Source organism: Excalfactoria chinensis, chromosome 16, assembly GCF_039878825.1.
Source record: "Excalfactoria chinensis isolate bCotChi1 chromosome 16, bCotChi1.hap2, whole genome shotgun sequence".
Classification (NCBI taxonomy): domain Eukaryota; kingdom Metazoa; phylum Chordata; class Aves; order Galliformes; family Phasianidae; genus Excalfactoria; species Excalfactoria chinensis.
Genome location: NC_092840.1, coordinates 7070753 through 7089657, shown reverse-complemented (window position 1 = coordinate 7089657; position 18905 = coordinate 7070753). Strand labels below are relative to the sequence as shown.

At 45.6% G+C, this 18905-nt stretch overlaps 2 protein-coding genes across 3 annotated transcripts in view; one reads left to right on the top strand and one right to left on the bottom strand.

The window, feature by feature from the left end:
• The first annotated feature begins 216 nt into the window (after positions 1 to 216).
• ANAPC7 (anaphase promoting complex subunit 7) lies at positions 217 to 8370 on the top strand. Its single transcript, XM_072350688.1, has 11 exons — positions 217 to 425; positions 916 to 1102; positions 1753 to 1872; positions 2385 to 2496; positions 2723 to 2876; positions 2981 to 3123; positions 3473 to 3590; positions 3953 to 4149; positions 4720 to 4944; positions 5342 to 5492; positions 6027 to 8370. The coding sequence occupies exons 1-11, from the start codon at positions 325 to 327 to the stop codon at positions 6214 to 6216; spliced, it is 1698 nt and encodes a 565-aa protein (XP_072206789.1). The 5' UTR covers positions 217 to 324; the 3' UTR covers positions 6217 to 8370.
• A 6945-nt stretch (positions 8371 to 15315) lies between these two features.
• The window catches only part of ATP2A2 (ATPase sarcoplasmic/endoplasmic reticulum Ca2+ transporting 2), a 41455-nt gene continuing 37865 nt past the window's right edge, over positions 15316 to 18905 (bottom strand). For both annotated transcript variants that reach the window (XR_011905420.1, XM_072351078.1), the window contains exon 22: positions 15316 to 16144. Coding sequence is in view for 1 of the 2 variants with exons in the window: in XM_072351078.1 (XP_072207179.1) it covers positions 16131 to 16144 (14 nt within the window). In the remaining variant the exon portion in view is untranslated. The remainder of the gene's footprint in view (positions 16145 to 18905) is intronic.

Genomic DNA, 18905 nt, shown 5'->3' with positions numbered 1-18905 from the left:
TAATGAATCCTGACGTCCTGTCCCATCTCCCTCCATCACTCCTCACTCCCACAACACCTCAGCCCGCCCCAACGCCACTGAGGAAAAGAACCACTGCGCCTGCGCAGAACTATCGGGGGCCTCGCGGGGCACCTGGGGCTGTCCGCCGCGCGCCTGTCCCGCCGTCAGCGCGGCGTTCGGGCGGCGGCGCGGGCGCCTGTGTGCAGCGGCGCGAGGCCCCCGCCTTGGCGCCATTTTGGAGTGGCGGCGAACCGAGCCGGGCGGCGTCCCGTTCTGCGCCGCGTTCTTCCTTCTGTCTCGTCCTGTCCTTCCGCCGCCGCCGGTATGAGCGTGGTGGAGCACGTACGGGAAATGGCCTCCGCCGGGCTCCACTCGAACGTGCGGCTCCTCAGCGGGCTTCTCCTAACGATGAGCGGCAACAACCCGTGAGTGGCCCTTCCGACGGGACCGGGAAGGAAAGCAGGCCCTTCCCGACGGGCTTCGTGCGCTCCCGGCCCTGAAGGGATGCGGCTGTGTGAAGCAGCTGTGTGAAGCAGCGCACCTCACCCGCGGCTGGGCAGCAGGGGGCCGCGGCCCTGCATGGGCTTCCCCTGTGGAGATGTAGCAATTTCCTCCTTTGCCAACGGTGCCCCGCGTACATCACAGCGCTTCCCCTCACTCTCGGCGCTCCCCGGTTGTTTTTCAGGGCTTTCCTGAATCATTTTGGGTATTTTGATGAGGTAGTAGAGCCACAGTCCCATGCTGAGATCCTTGCATTTCAGCACAGCAAGATAGCAGCTGTGTGACGAGCTGTGCTTGTTACCCGTGTAGCAAAGCAGCAGCAACAGCTCCAAGTTGAAGCTGAATGAATATCTTCGAGTCTGTCCTTGGTCCTCAGGCCGTTAGGTGATCCCAGCCTGTCTGCATCTTTCCTAGGGAGCTGTTTTCACCATCTCAGAAGTACCAGCTCCTCGTATACCACGCAGACTCTCTTTTCCACGATAAAGAATATAGAAATGCTGTGAGCAAATATACGATGGCTTTGCAGCAGAAGAAAGCATTGAGTAAAACCTCAAAAGTAAGGCCTTCTACTGGGAACGCTGCATCAACTCCTCAGAGCCAGGTATTTAAACACTGACCGATGTGCTGCATGAAACTATTGTATATCCCCCCTCTGCTTCAGAGCATGTTGAAGTTTCAATATTGTAAGTATTAGACCATGGACTGCTTTGTATTTTTGGAGTGTAATAAATGGTTTTGGAAGAGATGAGCAATGTAAGCTATCAATAAGTTGCATTTTTACCTTTCTTGCACTGGGTATTTTTAATCTATGCTAAATATTTAACAAGGGGACCTTGTTCATCTTTTTGTTTTTTAATGTAACTATGATGTTGCAATGCTGTAATGCAATAACGTGATGGAAAGTACAGCAATAATAGCAGGGTGGCATAATTCTAGTCTACAGCAAATGAAAACAAGCCCTGATACAGTAGCAGTGAATACAGAAACAAAGGAAGTAAATTTGCTTACCTTTGGAAGGTCTCTGGTATGCAGGTTGTTAGTGAAGTACCCCCACCTTCACTGCCAACCCTTAAATGAGGGCTAGGAAGGGCTGGGTCCTCGCTCCACCCCTTCCAGTTACTCAGGCATATTGCCTGCACCTGAGCTTCCCTGGGTTGGGCCTGCCTTCCCACCAGCTGCTCCATCACTGTTTCAGTCTGTGACATGACATTTCCACTACAGTTGGCTTTCAATAGTTGTATTTCATTTCAGTGTTTACCGTCTGAAATTGAAGTAAAATATAAAATGGCTGAATGTTACACGATGCTGAAGCAAGATAAAGATGCTATTGCCATTCTGGATGGGATTCCTTCCAGACAGAGGACCCCAAAGGTTTGTTCTGGCAGATGTTTGTCACTGGTGCTTGCTCAGAAGGTAGAAAAAAAGGTTGAGGAAAACAAGCTTAATCTATGTACACCAGAATGTAGCAGGACCCAGCTAGTTGGACTGCGCACAGCTTAAATCGTTTCTGTTCTTTTATCAGTCATTACTATTTAGAAGCTAAACAGAAACATTTCATGCCTTCCTTCTCTTGAGAGCTTCCATTGATAGAAAGAAATGAACTGAAGGAAGGTCAGTGCAGTGGATGTACAAGTTCTTCTCATCATACTTAAGACACTTGCCCATTTTTGGATGTCACAATGCTGGGGTTTCCACATGTACTATGTAAATAAAAAGATGTATGTTTTACATTTGGACTCAAGAATCAGTATTCATTGTATAATACATAGTAGGTTATAGTGATCTCAGAAGAACTACTCAGAACGGAAGGGAGGGACGGCATGTTGGAGGGAGGACAAAGTTGTGACCTTTTCTTAGTGAGGACTCCTTTCTAATACTTGCAGATCAATATGATGCTGGCAAATCTATACAAGAAAGCAGGTCAAGAACGCTCATCTGTTACAAGCTACAAGGAAGTACTGAGGCAGTGCCCGTTAGCACTTGATGCCATACTAGGTAGGTTTCTCCACACTGTTAAGTACATAAGTCCTAAGAAGCATTATAATTTGAAGCAGGTTGGGACTAGGCAGTTGACTGCCATCTCTAGGTAATATTTGATGCAGATGTATTTAATGCAAACTATAAATTCATGACAAACTGTTTGTGCTTCCTTGTCTTCAGATAATTTGTAGCAATGATGATTGAAATTGTTCTGTATGATTTTGAATACCTCTCTGAACAGGTTTGCTGTCGCTGTCAGTGAAAGGTGCAGAAGTGGCCTCCATGACAATAAATATCATTCAGAGCATTCCAAACTTGGACTGGCTTTCAGTGTGGATCAAGGCGTATGCGTTTGTGCATACTGGAGATAACACCAGAGCGATCAATACAATTTGGTAAGACTTGGAAGAGCGTGATGTAATCAAATGCCATAAAATATTTCTTCAATGTCATTTTAATATCATTACACATAAATAACAGCAGTTTGTTTCTCTTAAAGCTCTTTAGAGAAAAAGTCATTGCTGAGGGATAATGTAGATCTCCTGGGGAGCTTAGCAGACCTGTATTTCAGAGCTGGAGATAATAAAAACTCTATTCTAAAATTTGAACAAGCTCAAATGCTGGATCCTTACCTAATAAAAGGTGAGTAAATCATAGTGGAAAATTTACCTAGAGTAATGATCTGCTAAATTAAGCTAGAGTAGCAAGCAAATATTGAGTGGACTATTGAGTATAGTTGTATCTGTCTTTCAATTCAGAGTTTACATTCAGAAACTGTACATTGACCAGTCACTGGTAGTTATGCAGTTTAAACTAAAATGATTGCCTTGCAAGTTGTTTAAGATGACAGTTATCTAGAAGGTGACATATCCACTTACGTGGTTTGCCAAAGAAGCACATATTAGGAATAATTTAGTTAGGAAGCTTGAATTTATTGCAGTGAATGAGCTTTCTGTTTCTTGATGATTGACCCTCAAACTTTTCACTGTAGGAATGGATGTGTATGGCTATTTGTTGGCACGGGAAGGTCGACTGGAGGATGTAGAAAACTTAGGCTGCCGTCTCTTCAATATTTCAGATCAACACGCAGAACCCTGGGTGGTGTCTGGGTAAGATGCTCTCTTTCCTTTCTTACCCTTGATTTGCTGAGTGTAGTCCATTACAGCTGATAGACTGAAATCAGCTTTTATTTTGGTTGGTTTCTTTAAGTCTAAACCGGTTTGAATGACTAAACCTTTGCAATAGCAACAATGTGTTAAATAGTTGTGATGGTTAATGGTGTTCTCTTGTTTGTTTGTTTTCCAGAGGTGTTTGGGGAGGTGTTTCTTTGTTTTTACACAAACTTTTATTTTTAACTTAAAATGTAGAAGGTTCAGCAGTTACTTGTAACCTGTTTCTTCCCTCTCTCTTTTAAGTCTCTGTGAGTGTACACAGGCAGTACATGTTTACAATCCATCTTGTCTTTCCATAGGTGTCATAGTTTTTATAGTAAACGATACTCCCGTGCCTTATATTTAGGAGCCAAAGCTATCCAGCTTAATAGCAACAGTGTTCAAGCTCTGTTGCTGAAGGGAGCTGCCCTCAGGAATATGGGCCGAGTACAGGAAGCAATCATACACTTCCGTGAAGCAATACGTCTTGCACCTTGCAGGTTGGATTGCTATGAGGGTGAGTGAAACAAAGCTACTCAGACTGCATTGGTGCAGTGTTAACAGCTCTTACTATTGAGAAAGAATAGACAAGCTCTTTTCCCCTGTTGACTTTCTAACACTTAAATTATTTTTACCCAAAAAGCTGTACAGTGCTGGTAAAAGTAGTCAGACGAGAGATACCAGAGAATGCGTGTGTTTATAAGAAGCATTTTCCAAAAAATAGTTTGTTTTTAAGTGGTTTAATCTGAGTATAAACAGACTTGGGTGTTTTGAGCAGATCAGTTTTGGGTGATGACATTCAGCATACGGTTAGTCATACCAGGAGCCTCATTTTGACATACTGTCTCCTAAGTGGGAACAAGGTTTGATGGTGAGTAGTTAAGAAGAAATTTCAACTGCTGGCAACAGTTATCATCTGGAGATTCACTCTGGTATATAGTGTGCCTACAGAGAGCTACACCACAGTCCTCTTGATCCACTGTTGTCTGTTTTGCATGGTGACCGAGTGCTGATAATTGAGGAGAGGCAGTTAACTGCAGTACGTACCAAATGAAACTGAAATGCTTTTTTTTTTTCTTATTATCAGGTCTCATTGAATGTTACCTAGCATCTAACAGTATCCGGGAAGCTATGGTTATGGCAAATAATGTGTATAAAACTCTGGGAGCAAATGCACAGACACTCACTCTGTTAGCAACAGTCTGCCTTGAAGACCCAGTCACACAGGAGAAAGCAAAAACATTACTGGACAAAGCACTGACACAAAGACCTGATTACATTAAAGCTGTGGTAAAGAAAGCAGAACTTCTTAGTAAGTTTCTTTTTTCATGTCAGTTTTCTTAAAACATACTCTTTCATATACAGGAGTGTTCTGTAGCCTCATCGGTGCAAATAACATGACAGGGATGTTGCACCACAGGGATCTGTCAGTTCTATTTGGAAGAAAAAAGCATGAGAATTAATTGTATCTAGCAACTGATGTTATGGCAGCACTTAAAGCCCTTGTGTACAGAATGTTTTGCCTTCAAAGTATATGATGTTTTAACGTGTGTAGCAGTTATTGCTTACAAAAAGTGTATTGCTGCCATCCTTCATGCCAACAGCTCTGAGGAAAGAAATGCTTTTGTGTTGTGGTAGCCCTTGGAGTACAGTCTGCTTACAGAGTTATCTAAACTATTAGTTAAAACTGTAGTTTTGCAAATGAACAGGTAGAGAGCAGAAGTACGAAGATGGAATTGCTTTGCTGAGGAATGCACTGGCTAATCAGAGTGACTGCGTTCTGCATCGAATACTGGGAGACTTCCTTGTAGCTGTCAATGAGTACCAGGAAGCAATGGACCAGTACAGTATTGCCCTAAGGTAAGCATGAGGGCTGAGACTGTAGTGTACATATAGAATTGAATAACTTACCAAGTAAAAAGTTGAGTGTCAGGCCACTGTTTGATTAGGGCATGCATCAAGGGTAGCTTCACATCATTCTTCCTCAAAGCAGACAAATGTATACATCACATTCTGATAATGAATTAGTTGGCCACAAGACTTTGTGCCAAGGAGTGCAAAGTATAGAGATTGTATTAATTGCAGACACATTGCTGGGCATGGAGTTCCTTGGCTGCTGAAGTGATTGAGGCATGGATGTATTTGTAATTATATAATTATTATTAATTAATTATAATAATTAATAATTATATAGGCAGGCTTCTTAGGAGCTGTTCCATTAGAGCAGGAGATGATGTATAAACAGGAGCTACTGTGTAAATTTAAATAGGTAATAAAGAACCATGATGTTACCTTCTGAAGTTATGTTAAATGTTACTACATTTGTGACATTACCATAAAGATAAGAAAAATAAGTCTTAAGGCAATACTTGCTTTTCTTCTCTTTCCCCTCAGCTTGGATCCAAATGATCAGAAGTCACTAGAAGGAATGCAGAAAATGGAAAAAGAGGAAAGTCCAACAGATGCAACCCAGGAAGAAGATGTGGATGATATGGAGGGAAGTGGAGAAGAGGGGGACTTGGAAGGCAGTGACAGTGAGGCAGCCCAATGGGCAGACCAAGAGCAGTGGTTTGGCATGCAGTGATGGCTGCTCTCCCCAATGCTTGATTTGGCACATGAGAACACCAGTAGGGCTGTTCCTTTCTGAACTCTGATTTTTGCAGGAACTGAAGACTCTCTTTTTTTTATCTTTTTTTTTTTTTTTTTAATTTAATAGAACTATTAAATGGTTTCAGTCTATGCATCTCAGTGCCATGAAGATTCACAATGCTTCTTATTTATTAAGCGTAAGGGATTAACTGCATTTAATCAAACCAATAGCATTAGAATCTAAGGTTTCTGGAAGCCTGCTGTTTATGATGAAAACTGTCGTGTTGAGGGCTAAGCGTGCTTTGTCAGTTTGTAAATAGTATTTTGGTATGCCTTTGTGAAAAAGGTCTTCCCTTGTTTGTAAGCTGCGATTTGGGCTCACACTCCTGATAAAGTCTGGAGGAGTCACTTGGCTGTGGCTGAAAGCAGCACTTCTTACTTGCTGTGTTGGTTTAATTACTGTCTTTTTACAAGGCACTTCATGTGGTGTAAAGAAGTTTAGCACCCCAGGCAGCTTTGAGCTAGAGGTCACTTTTGTAGCTGATTGATTTCTATGTGTACAGAATCAAACCAGTCCTTACTAAACCTTATAATCTCTCTGTACATAAACATTTTTAAATGCAGTTGAGTTTTACTTCAGTGTGTTACTAAAGGGTTTTACAGCAGTGACTCAAAGCACTTCACGTTCTGCATACAGGAGGTATAAGAAGAATTCATCCTATTCCACTTGCTTCTTTGTAAAAACATACAAATACAATCAGCTTGTTTTTGTCATGTTTATATACTTTTTGTCAGATAATATTTGAATTCATGTTCTCACTTCAGCACCATCTCTTTGAGGGTGATCTTTGTGTATGATCTAGAAATTGTTTCAGTTCTGTGGGCTCGATGTGTAGGAGGAGGAATTACTTTGTGCCGTTACATTTCTTGCCATTCTGTTTTCCTTACTATTTTTGAAGCATCCCTTTACGTTGCCAGTTTAATCTCTTTCGCATTTATCCTGTACCCACAGTTATGCTGGAACAGACAGACCTTAATGCAGGGCTAAAAAGCAGTTCAGCGTAGCAGCTAACAGAGGAATACCTACTTGTACAAATACCTGACACAGGGAGCAGGCATCCCCTAGCTGTAGAAGTACAGCACCAATAAGGGTAAAAGCTCTTCTGGGATGTGCTGTATAAATTACAAGAACGCACAGCAGATCACTCCTCTTATAGACTGTTATTGAAGTACCTTCATATGTCACATTCTTACAAAGGAAACTAGTATTTTATCACTTAAAAAAAAAGCAGAAGAGCTGAGTATCTGTTCTCTCTGAAATCCTGAGGGCTTTAAACTTTCCAAAGTATTAAACTGAGTTCTGCTTGGTTGAAGATTCTGTGGGAGGAACAGAAAAGCATGCGCTGCTGTCTTGGTGGTTGAACTGGCATAAGTTGTGACTGTTCTGTCATTAAATAAACACACTGAACAGCTTCATTTCAGTTACAGTGAACGTTCTGCTAATTGCATTCTGGTGTATGAGGGAGCAGGACCTTTTTTAAGATGAGGAACCTAACCGTTTACGGCCTTGCTGTGTGATGCAGTGAGCAGCTTTCAGCTCATTGCCTATTTCTTTGTAATGGAAAGAAATACAGATTTACAAACACATTGAAACCAGCTCTTTTTTCCCCCCTCAGGCTCAAGCTTTCATCAGATTCTATCCTATGTCCAACAGATAGGTAGGGTCAGCAGCTTCCTAGGTGATGCTTAAACCCTTCCTACTGGATTGAAGGATGGACTTCTTAATGTTAAGAACTAGTATGTGACAAGAGAAGTGAATGAGGTACGTGGTGCACAATTTATGAGCTGTTCAGCCATTTTATTCTAATATTCCTTTAAATCCATCCCAAGCTACAGGTGAAAACCACTGGTCTGGAGCATTTCTGTGAAACAATGTTTACGTAGAACAGGAAACCTGAGAACCACAGCTTTACTGAATCACCATGTAGAGCGTCTGTTGATTGTCTGATAAAGTGAAGCTGAGAGTGCTGTTCTAAAACCAAACCACAAAACATCACTGCGCTTACGTGCAACCAAGTTCAGGTACACCTAAGAACACCTTAAGAGAGCTGTCGAAATAAAGTTGTATCCTTGCTGCTTGGTTTTTCTCAACACGTGGACCAGTACTGTTCTGTGATGGAAAGTACAGGGATAGTGGAAGGGTGGCACAACCCCAGTCTGCAGCAAGTGAGAACAAACCCAAAGGTAGCAACTGTGGACACAGAGACAAAAACTACTTACCTCAAAGGGACTTCAGTAGGCAGAGATGTCCAGAAAGATACCCTCACCTCCACTGCCAACACATAAATGAGGGCTGGGAAGGGCTGGATCCTGGCTCCACCTCTTCCACTCAGGTACATTGCATGCACCTGAGCTCCCCTGGGTTAGCCCTGGCCCTCCCAGGTGTTCCATCACTGCTTCAAGCTGTGACGTAGCATTCCTGCTACAAGTACCAACAGAAATGTTTGCATTACGGTTATGTAGCTTGTTACAGTATTTACCATTAATGACAGTGCAAAGGACTGAGGAACTTCAATGTGATATGTGCTGAATGCATTTGATATTATATACATAGATGTACTTTGCACCAGCGTCAGAAATCCGAAGGGATTCTTGTATGTCAACGAGCCTTCATTAATGCTTTGATTTTAGAATATCATCTCTGGATTTGCATAGATTTTGTGCTCTTCATTTACTGGTTTTCTAGTTTAGGGACTGGAACAAGTAGTCCCTAATAAGCAGTTGACCTCATTCTGCCCATCAGTTGTAGTGCACTACTAAAGCTAAAAACAGATGTTCACATCTGTTCCATCTGTGATGTAAGCTCCCAGAAGTGAAGCAGTTCTTAGGTGACACCAAAAAGCAATTGACATCCAGTTGTATCCTGCAGCACGTGCTGTTCTCTGGGTTGTGTGAGGATAAAGGAACTGTGTGCTTGAAATCCTGACAGCCGTGTTTGACTTTTAAATCACAGATGTCATTAGCAGGTTTTGAATTGTGTCCTGCTTCATGAACAGAAAGATACAGAACGATGTCAGTGGACAGAGTTTGTTTAAACCTAAGGCCCTTATATAGACTTGGATGGGCTAAAAGTCTGAATTTACTGGAATCTAAAAGCATTGATGATGTGGCTACCAAGCATTTAAATACTGTACGGTCCGTAGCACTTGGCTTGGCCGTGCTTCCTGTGTTGTGCTGGTAACATCTGAAATACCAGCAGCATTTATAGGGAGCTGAGGACCACTGGCCAACAGGAAATATTCTATTTGAAGTGCTTTTTCTTCTTAAATCAGTGCTGATCATGGAGGTAATTTTGCATTAACTGGGGCTTTTATTTTCCTTTGAGTGATTGTTTTCCTGTTTTTTTGTAGTGATCCCTCTACCCTTTTCAGGAGCTCAGTGATGCAGGAATTGATGTCTCCAAGGCAGAGGCGAGGAGTACTTTTTATTCAGCAAACCCTGCCTTAAAATCTGTATGTCAGGAACCGCACTGCTACTGTTAGATCCCCAAACCTTCTGCACGCAGCAATATTTTGACAGGATGACAGAGAGAGAGAAGGAAAAGGAAACTGATCCCCAAACTGGTGAAGCCCTTTGCCTCTCCTGGGTGATGGTTCAAAGCAGAGAAGCAGTTTTAAACGGAGGCTTTTGCAATGTAAACATCTGTCAGTGACCCGCTGCAGTGAAAGCTTCCCCTGCACATTCCATGCAGAGCATTAAACAACCATTAGCATTAAGGTTAGCAAAGCATGCGGCTCTAGACAGTAAATGAAAACAGACTGTTCTTTCTATTTTGCATCGACGGTGGTGAACGTGGACCGGCCAAACAGCTTCACTTGATACACAGACACAGGAAATCATTACACTGAAATTTCCTGCATGAACAGTTTACTCTTCATTGAGATGTTTCACCACAGCCTTAAGCCCCGGCTCCAACACAGCAGCTCCACGGCATCACAGTCCACAGCCCCTTCCTCCTCGACGTGCTCAAGCCAACAAGCCTTTTGCAGGGCCAGCAAACATCAAGGCTTTAAAAACAAAGAGTAGCATTAGAAACAAGACACAAAGGGAAAATGTTTTGCAGAGTTAGAAAGTCGGATGGGAGAGCAGTATGAATGTTGCTGGAGGAAGCTGAGGAATCAGCTCCTGTCTGAGATACACGTAGCTGCAACAGTGTCACATAACTTGGAATTGCAATAGCAGACTTAACCCTACGGGTTTCCTTACAGCTCGGATCCCAGGGTCACATCTCCCAGGAGGAGCAAAGGACCTCAGAAGTTCAGAGATCAGTTTCCTTTTCCTTCTCTCTCTTTGTCATCCTGTCAAGATACCGACGCATGCAGAGGGTTTGGGCATCTAGCAGTAGCAGTGCGGCTCCTGACATACAGGTTTTACAGTTTTAACCTCTACCCCTTCACAGACAGCATCATTTCTTAAGGGAGAACAGATGACATCTGCTGACCTGGCAGTCCTGCTCTGTGTCCTGCCTGCACGATGCTGGACCAGCGTGTGGCACGGCAGGAAACTGTGCTTGCATTCTGAAATTTGCCTTTGGACACTTGAGCTGTCCTTTATTTCAGCTGTCAGCTGTGTGTGTCAGAGCACAGCGAGCCTCAGAGTGCTCGTCCAGAGGAAAAGGGAGGGGAACAAGCCCCCATCCTGAGAGCTGGTTTGGATTGCTGAAATATTTACAGAGAACAGAAAGTCCAATTACATCCAAGTCTCCTGACAGGCGGGCAGCAGCAGCACGCTCTGCTGACCTCATGGGGGGGGTTGGTGACTTGGAACGCCTCCCACTTGGGCTCCCCAGGCTGGGAGAGTTCAGCCGTTGGCAGAGGGTGATGCTTATACTGGCAGTTGATCCGAGAGCTTGGGTTGAGCTGGCGGCACAAAAGGCCCCGCTCCTCTGCTGGATGGAGGGGTGGCACGTTGCCCCGCGCGTCGCTGCAAAGGTCATTAAGATGCCAGCCCTTTCCCTGAACTGTTGGACAGACTGTGGTTGTTGTTCTGCTTTTAGCCTAATGTTTATTGTATGATATCTTGTGTTCTTCCTTGTCGTGCAGTAGGGTTTGATGTGTCGAAGCTGGTAACTTGGCTTCATCTCGCTGGAATACTAAGCGGTTTTCCAGGAAACTGAAGCATGATGACATCAGTAGAGCAGCAGTGTGCAGATACGAACCTTCATACTGTTCTATGTAAGCTGCGGGCCATATGGGTCCTGACATCAGTGTTTGCAAAGCCTGTCTGTTGGGAAGCCAGCAAACAGCTGCAGTCTGCGACCGAGGAGCTTTTTCAGCTCTGGGGGTCCCAGCGATCAGACAGAACCAAAGGTAACGTCAGTGTTTGTGTTTCCTGCTTAAGTCCGTCATCAAGGTGAGCAAGTGTTCAGTGCCCTTACTGCAGTCTTGGGCTCTAAGGAGTTTCAAGGACCTTCTGCCCAATAACACTTCAGCCCTGGAAATATTTCAGTTTTTGCAAAGGCAGTTTAACCCTCCCTCTGCTTCACTTTGTTTTCAGGTCTTACCAGTGCGGGGCTGAGTGGACACAGAAAGGCAACATCAGGTGTGAGAGCAACTCCAGGAAGAGAAGGGAAGGGGTCTGTGCTCCAGGGGCAGCGTCAGCTTCAAAAAGGAATTGTCCAGGATTTTAGGTGCTCGAATTTCATTTCTGCACCATTCTTTGCTCTTTCCTTCCACCCAGACAAAGGGAACATCTTGTTCCCTATCGCTGTAGCCAGCTGCAGCACTGGCCTTGCTCTGTTGCATGTGCTAATACAGATCTCATGCTGCACATCCTACACGTTCATCCCCCGGGCCAGTTTTGGCACATTACCTACAACTTTTTGCTCTTTTATTGCGGAATCCGATTGACACAACGTTGCAGCGTCAGTCTGCGGTGTTTCTCTGGGAGGTTCTGTAATGGTGGAAGGCGGAAAACTTGTTAAAGCAGGCACAGGGCGCTTTGGAAACTCAGCCTTGTTTAATGAGAGGCCAGCTGCACTTTGTGTGCAATGCCTGATGGACGGAGCCGGTGCCGTGGCAATTTCCTGCTGGTTTTCTTTTTGACGTGTGAAAGGTTTGGGAGCTACACTCCAGAGCAGCGCAGGTGCTGGCAAGCAGTCCGTAAGGAGTCAGTGCTGTCTGAGCTCCCCGTGTGCCCATGTTTCACCTGCTGGAGGTTATTCTCATACCTCAACAGCTGTATCTGGAGGAGAGCAGTGATAAGAGAAACGTTTCTATTAGGAAATCTATCTGTCTGGGGCGTCTTGCCTCGCTGCATGCAGGGGAGGGCAGGAAGAAGAGTGAGACTGAAAGGCCTGGTGTTGTGCAATGGCAGCGTGCTGGAGCTGTGGGACTTGGTTACAATATGCATGAGCTGGTTGCAACTTGATTGTTAGCCTGCGATGTTATCTAACCCCAATAGCAAAGCAGCTCTTTGCCTGCCTCCGTAGGAAAAACTGACACTGCCACCTGCAAAAATAGCATGGGCTTAGAGCAGTCCGGGCTTATCGGTTTGTGGCCTTTGTTGTTGTTTCTTATTGCAGGGATGATGGTTGCCTCTCTTTTATCTCCCAGGCAGATCCTGGAGGCTGACCGTGGTTTGGGAACAGGGAATTTTTCTTCTCCTGAAGCTGGTGAGTCAGCAAAATCCGCTGGTGGGATGATGTGCAAGTGCAAATTGCACTGCCTCCACAAGGCCTGGTGATATGGATAGAAATGGAAGCTTCTAGATGCTCTTGTGACACCGCACGCTTCTCTCCAGCTGCTCCAGGAGGCTGATGGGGTAACTCACCCACATGAATGCAGGTCCCACAGCCTCTGTTTAAACAAGAATGAGGACTTGGCCTTATTACCAAGCTCTGCCACAGGCTGCTGCTGAGGAGCACGGCAGTTCTGAGGTGAACCTGCAGTGCTCCTTCAGCAGGAGTAGAGCTGGCCGACCTTTTTCATGCCAGCCTCTGGCTGCTGCTCTTAGTGCTGCCCACTTATCTACCTGTTTTGAGCAGGGTCCTACAGTGGGCTCTGCAGCACCTCCAGCCGTTAGATTTGCTCCCTGTTTATTGTGCAGCTTTGTTTCAGGGGCTAAATAAGCTGCAGCAGGCTCAGGTTAAGTTGCTAAGTAAAGGGGCTGTCCTGTGGTGGGGAATGTCTAAAGGGCAGCTGTGTGGAGTCAGGGATGATACATGGTTCTCCAAACACGTTTGCTGTAGAGCACTTCAACTGTTGCAGGTGAATTGTTGTAGTAAAACATCTTAAAGCCCTGCAGACTAAAGGGGAGCAGGAGAGAGGCCGCCTGCTTTCTTCTGCAGGCCTGGCCTGGGGGTTTTCCTGAGGCTTTTTCCTCGCTCAAGTTGTGAAGCCCATTTGCTTTCTCCTCTACCAAACGCTTTTCTCAGCTCTCCCACCTTGCGGAGGTGTGTGTGGGTTTGAATCTTACACAATTCAATTCACCTCGGTGTAAAAACGGGGCTATTTCTGCCCCCTGTGCCGTGTTTGATGCAACGTGTCTGTAATGGCTGAGAGCTGGGGGAGCTGTGGGAGTGGGCCCACCCCGCACTGCTGTAGGGCTGGGGAGTCACAGGGAGGTGAGGAGGGGGAAGATGAAGCTGTTTATATCGGCATCTCTTACCCCATAGCCTTATATGTGAGTACTTAGCAACACACTGAGCTGCTCCAGGTTATCTCTGTATGGCAGCGTTGTAGGCAATACTGCTTGCAGTTTGCTTGGGGGACTGGTTAAGCTTGCAGATTGGAACTTCAGAGTGATTAAAAATAATAAGAGTTTGGTCTTTGCAAAACTAAACTTCAGCTGCCTGTAGCTGATGAAACGAGCCTCGTTTTTCTCATGGTTTCCCTAAAGCCAACGAGAGCTGTTAATGAGCTGCTTTCCTCCACCCGGTAGGAGCAAATTATGCTGATTGTTTAACCCTGGTGTCCAAGTGCAGCACAACAGACACGTGCCGCTGCCTTCTGGTGCCGGTGCAGGAGCAGCAGCGCTGAGTTATTTGGTGACAGCGCTGCGGGCTGCAGCCAGCCTATAAACAAGGCAGAGGGAAGAGCCGTGGCTGCAGCTGAGCACTGGGCGCTGCGCTCAGCTCTGACGGCTTTGGCCCAGAGGTTGCGAGCAGAGCTCAGCTCGCTCAGAGCAACGCTACCATAGTAGGAAGCAGCCCAGTTCAGCCCCATGTATTAGCGCAGCACCCAACATCATATAGTGGAGCTGAGCAGTGGAATTCAGCTTTAGTATTTTTAAGCCTCGTGCTGTTGTTTTTGAAGGGTCTCAGCCGTCACCTAATTTGGGTAACACTGTCTGCAGGCACCGTGCTGGTATCGCAGCCCAGAGTTTAAGAGGCATTACATTTAATTTAAAACACATTACTCGCTTTTGAAGTTGCTTATTTAGAGAGGCTCTGCTTGTACCCGCACTCCCCTCCTCTTACTCCAAACAAAACTTAGTTTATGAGATTTAGAGCGGAGCAGCAGAGGACACTTGGCAGACGTAGCTTTTATCCCTTGAGTGCTTTAGTCTCCTTTAGTCTCGCTTGATGCTTAAGGAGGGCTGAGCCTGTGTGCAGGTCTCAGGGACAGACGGAGCCCCAGTGCAGCCGGGTGCAGGCAGGGAGCACACAGGTGGTTCATCACTGACAAAACCAAGTGGCTACAAAGGTCCAAAAGGGTTTAAGAATCAGAAAAGAACAAAACATTATATATATATATATAATGAAGGTGTAAGTGGGCAAGAAATGTTTATTTTAAGTTTTCTGGAGGGATTTACAAACAATGGAGCATTAAAAAAAAACAAAACCAAAACCACGAGTGAGCAAACTGCTTGACAGTGTCCCTTACACACACACAAACCCTGCGCAGAGAAACCACAGCAGCGAGGAGCTCGGAGTGCTGGAAGAGCAGCCGGCATCTGCATAGTTCTAGAAGGAAGGAAAGAGTGCGGTGCTGTTGGTGTGAGCGTGTGCCGCCTGCCATTAAGGCCAGGACGGGCTGAAGGACGCACACATGTACCTGCAGGAAACAAAGTGCATCGAATGACACGCCAGGGCTGTATGGTAGAATAGATTTATTTACCTGATACAAATGAAACTAGGTGTGATGCTTCTTACTGTCAGCATGGAAGTAGACAACCGATCTTATTTACAGCTTCTAGGGGTCGTTACATGCAGTTGTGGTAACTGGCCGAGCCGTTTGCTGCCGTCTCGATGGACGCGTGACGATGTTTTGTATTGCACCAACATCTGTCTCACTGCCTTAGACTTCAATAAGTTACATTACAGTGCAAAACAGGTCGATTTGCACACATGATTAAAAAAAAACAACACAACCCAAAGTTATGAACTGGAGGCTTTGCAGTTGAACATTCAGCTGTAGTCTTGTCTGTGGATTTCATAGATAGGATGGTGTTGTACATGAGCTGTTAGAGAGCGGCACGTCCGGATGATACGATACAGATTTGTCTACAACCCAAGGCATGCATTATTTTTCAATATTGTACACTTTATAAACTGACATTTTACATACAGGAAATATGGAAACCGGGCTGACAGCTCAGCGCTTCTGAGCCGGGGATCAACGAGCTCTTCTCCATGCAGCACAGAACCCAAAACTTCTCCGGAGAGAGTTCCCGACTCGGTAAGCTACATTGCACCTTTGTACATCTCAAGTCCTACCGGCAGCACACGTTTCTTCCACAGAGAACAGCATGAGCTTTGTTTGGAGGGGAAGCAAAGAATCTTTACACATGATACATGCAGCACTTTGGGGAGATGTGTTGCTAAAAACACATGCACGCAACAAAGGGAGGGGGGGAAAAAAAACAAAACAACAACCTCACATTTCTGCAAAATTGTTTAGGAAGTGATTACTCCAGTATTGCTGAAAAGGAAAGAAAGAAAAGGTATCAGTTAATGAAAGGATGAATGCAAAGCACCGTTCTAAAAGCAAGACTTAAGATCAACAGTGACAGAAGAAAGGATGTTAAGCCTGATAACCAACTGCTCTGCCATTGAGGGGATGCTCTCGGGTTACTCTGTTCAGGGCACTCCGGAGCGCCTCTCAGCTCTCCCGAGCCCAGCAGGGCTGCCTTCACCATCAGCACTCCCTGCCAAAGGCTGCAAAGGAGAGCTGGGGGTGTGTGTGCAGCTCCCGTGCTTCCCAGCCTCAAAGAAGGAAGCCTAATCTACGCAGAGTGATGTGGAGGCAGAGGGCAGAGCACAACCCAGCTCCCAGCCTACTTCACCCCCAGAGCACAGCACCAGGCTGGCCTCGTGTCAGGAGGAAGGGAGCAGCTCTGCCTGCACCTCAATGGCGGCTCCTCAAAACACCGCTTTCCAACACTCCAATTTAGGTTCTCCCGCTCGGGTTTGAGAATGCACGATATTAATGTAATTAAGGATGTAATTAGCAGAGATTAGGGAAACGGTTAATGGTTAGAAGTGCAAAAAAGGTAAACAAGACAGGTGCAAAAGACAGACAGCTTCGGATCAGTTTTACCTCCCTTCATCTCAGCGAATTCAACCATCTTTAAGCAGTTACCAAATACATTCTGTGCATCAGCTGTGCTCTCGGAGCAGTGACAGAGGGCTGCTGTACTGCATTTTATCATCAGGTTCACAACTCCTTTTCTTACCCTTTGTCCACAAGGACCCCTCTACAACCACGAGCTTCGCAGCACTGACAGACTGCTGTCTATTTTTGTGCAGCTTCTTTCAATACTGATTGTTGTTGTTGTTGCAATAATGTTGCTTTGGGGGAAAAAACCATGAACTAATTTCAGTGCCTGGGCAAAAAAAAGGCACAGCTGGTTGTGGGGCTCAGAACTGGGACTTGGAATCACATGTAAAAGCTGAGAGAGCCTGGGGCACCAGGAAGATAAAAGCTTTTGTCTCCACGCTGCCAACACGTGACTGCAGCTCCTGACCAGCATCTCTGCTCTGCTTTGGACCAGCCCGCAGAGCACTGAACTCAGGAGGAGCTGCTGATAGCAAAACCTCACTGCTTCCCCAGCACAGACCTGCAGTCTCTGTGTACCGTGCACCATCAGTCACAATGGACGCCCATCTCAGCCCCCTCCTCAATAAACACCAAGCAGGAGCACTAAGGATGCTACAGAACCCAGAAGAATGCAGAGATGAAGCAGCTCAGGGAGATGAGAGCAAAGGGAAAACAAAAGGTAGGAAGTTACCTTCTAAAAATAGAGCAAGATAAAAGAGAGATCTTTGTGTTTCTTCTGCCTACATAAGAGCTTGTTAGCACGCTCACAGGGCGAACGCTGCAACAGGAGCTCCATTCCTGTCCCCATGTGACCCCAGTACAGTGAGGAGGCCAGAAATACAGGACAAGGAGATGAAGCAAAAGCTTCAACTTTGCGATGCTGCCTACTAAGTCCACATCAGCCTGGCACCCGTCTTATGGGAGCGACCCTGGGAAAGCACAAGTACTGAGAGCAAAGTGACAATGCCACTGCATGGCATGGAGTGGTGCTCACAGGGAGCCCTGCTGCTCCATTTCAACAAGGAAATCTTAAGAAGACAACAACAAAAAAACCAGGTAGATGAAGACAGCCCGAACCATCCAGGAACAGTCCAACAAAACCAGGTTCCTGAGGCTGCAGGTGCCACCAGAGGGATAAAGGCCACATTTAGCCACCAGCTGTCCAGCTCTCAAAGGTAAAATCCAAGCAACAGAAGGCTCTAAACACAAGTGAGATCCCCTGAGTTAATTGCTATCAGAGCTCTCAGTGAGGTTTGTCTTCAGCACACGCAGCTGAGCGTGTCAGACAGATCCAGCAGGTGTTGAAAGACTAAATTTCATCTATCCCCTCAGTTTCCCCTTCAGCTTCTTAGAGACAGGAAGAAAGGGGTTAGACAGCAGAATTACTTGGCATCATAGACAGGAATAAGACCATACAAGAAGAACTGAGAAGTACTGCCACGTACACAGCTTAGAAAAGCCAACCAACAGAGGTGCTGTGGAGGCTTACACAGAACCTGAGCTCAGGAGTGTGGCCAAAGTGCTGGGAACACACCTGCGGGTGTTCATTCCAACCAATAACGACACCTGTGATTCAGGTGCCTTCAGACCAAACCAGATCCATGTGACCTGTTAGTTTCCTGTTTCAGGAAACAGGCGAGCCTTAACATTGCTCATTCAATATTGATACAGCACCCGACTGGTGCTGGCCATTGGCCTTACGGTACACACAACACCCAGCTTGGCAGACAGGTTTCTGCCACACCAAAGAGAGCATTCAAGGGAGATGAGTGCTTGCAGTCCTACAGAACACCTGCTCTATCGGGTCTGCATCCCCAGATCACTTCAGCATCAGTGAAAGGAAGCCAGCATTTCTACAAACAGCAAGCACTCACAATGCACAGGGATTTCAAATGGCTTCTGTGTGTTTTGGGGTTAGAGTGTATATTTGAAGACCAAAACCTACAGGATTAGCTGTGCTCACTGGATTCCAGCTGGCACCAGCAGAACGTAGCTTTTAACTACTATTTTCCTCTGTGAGGAATAAGAAAGCTGTTTGAATTGGATTATTAAAGTCAAGCCAACACAAGATAACACAGCACCTGCTACTCCACCAAAGCACACTGACCCCAGTACAGTTTTCAAAGCCTATCCTGGTAAGCCA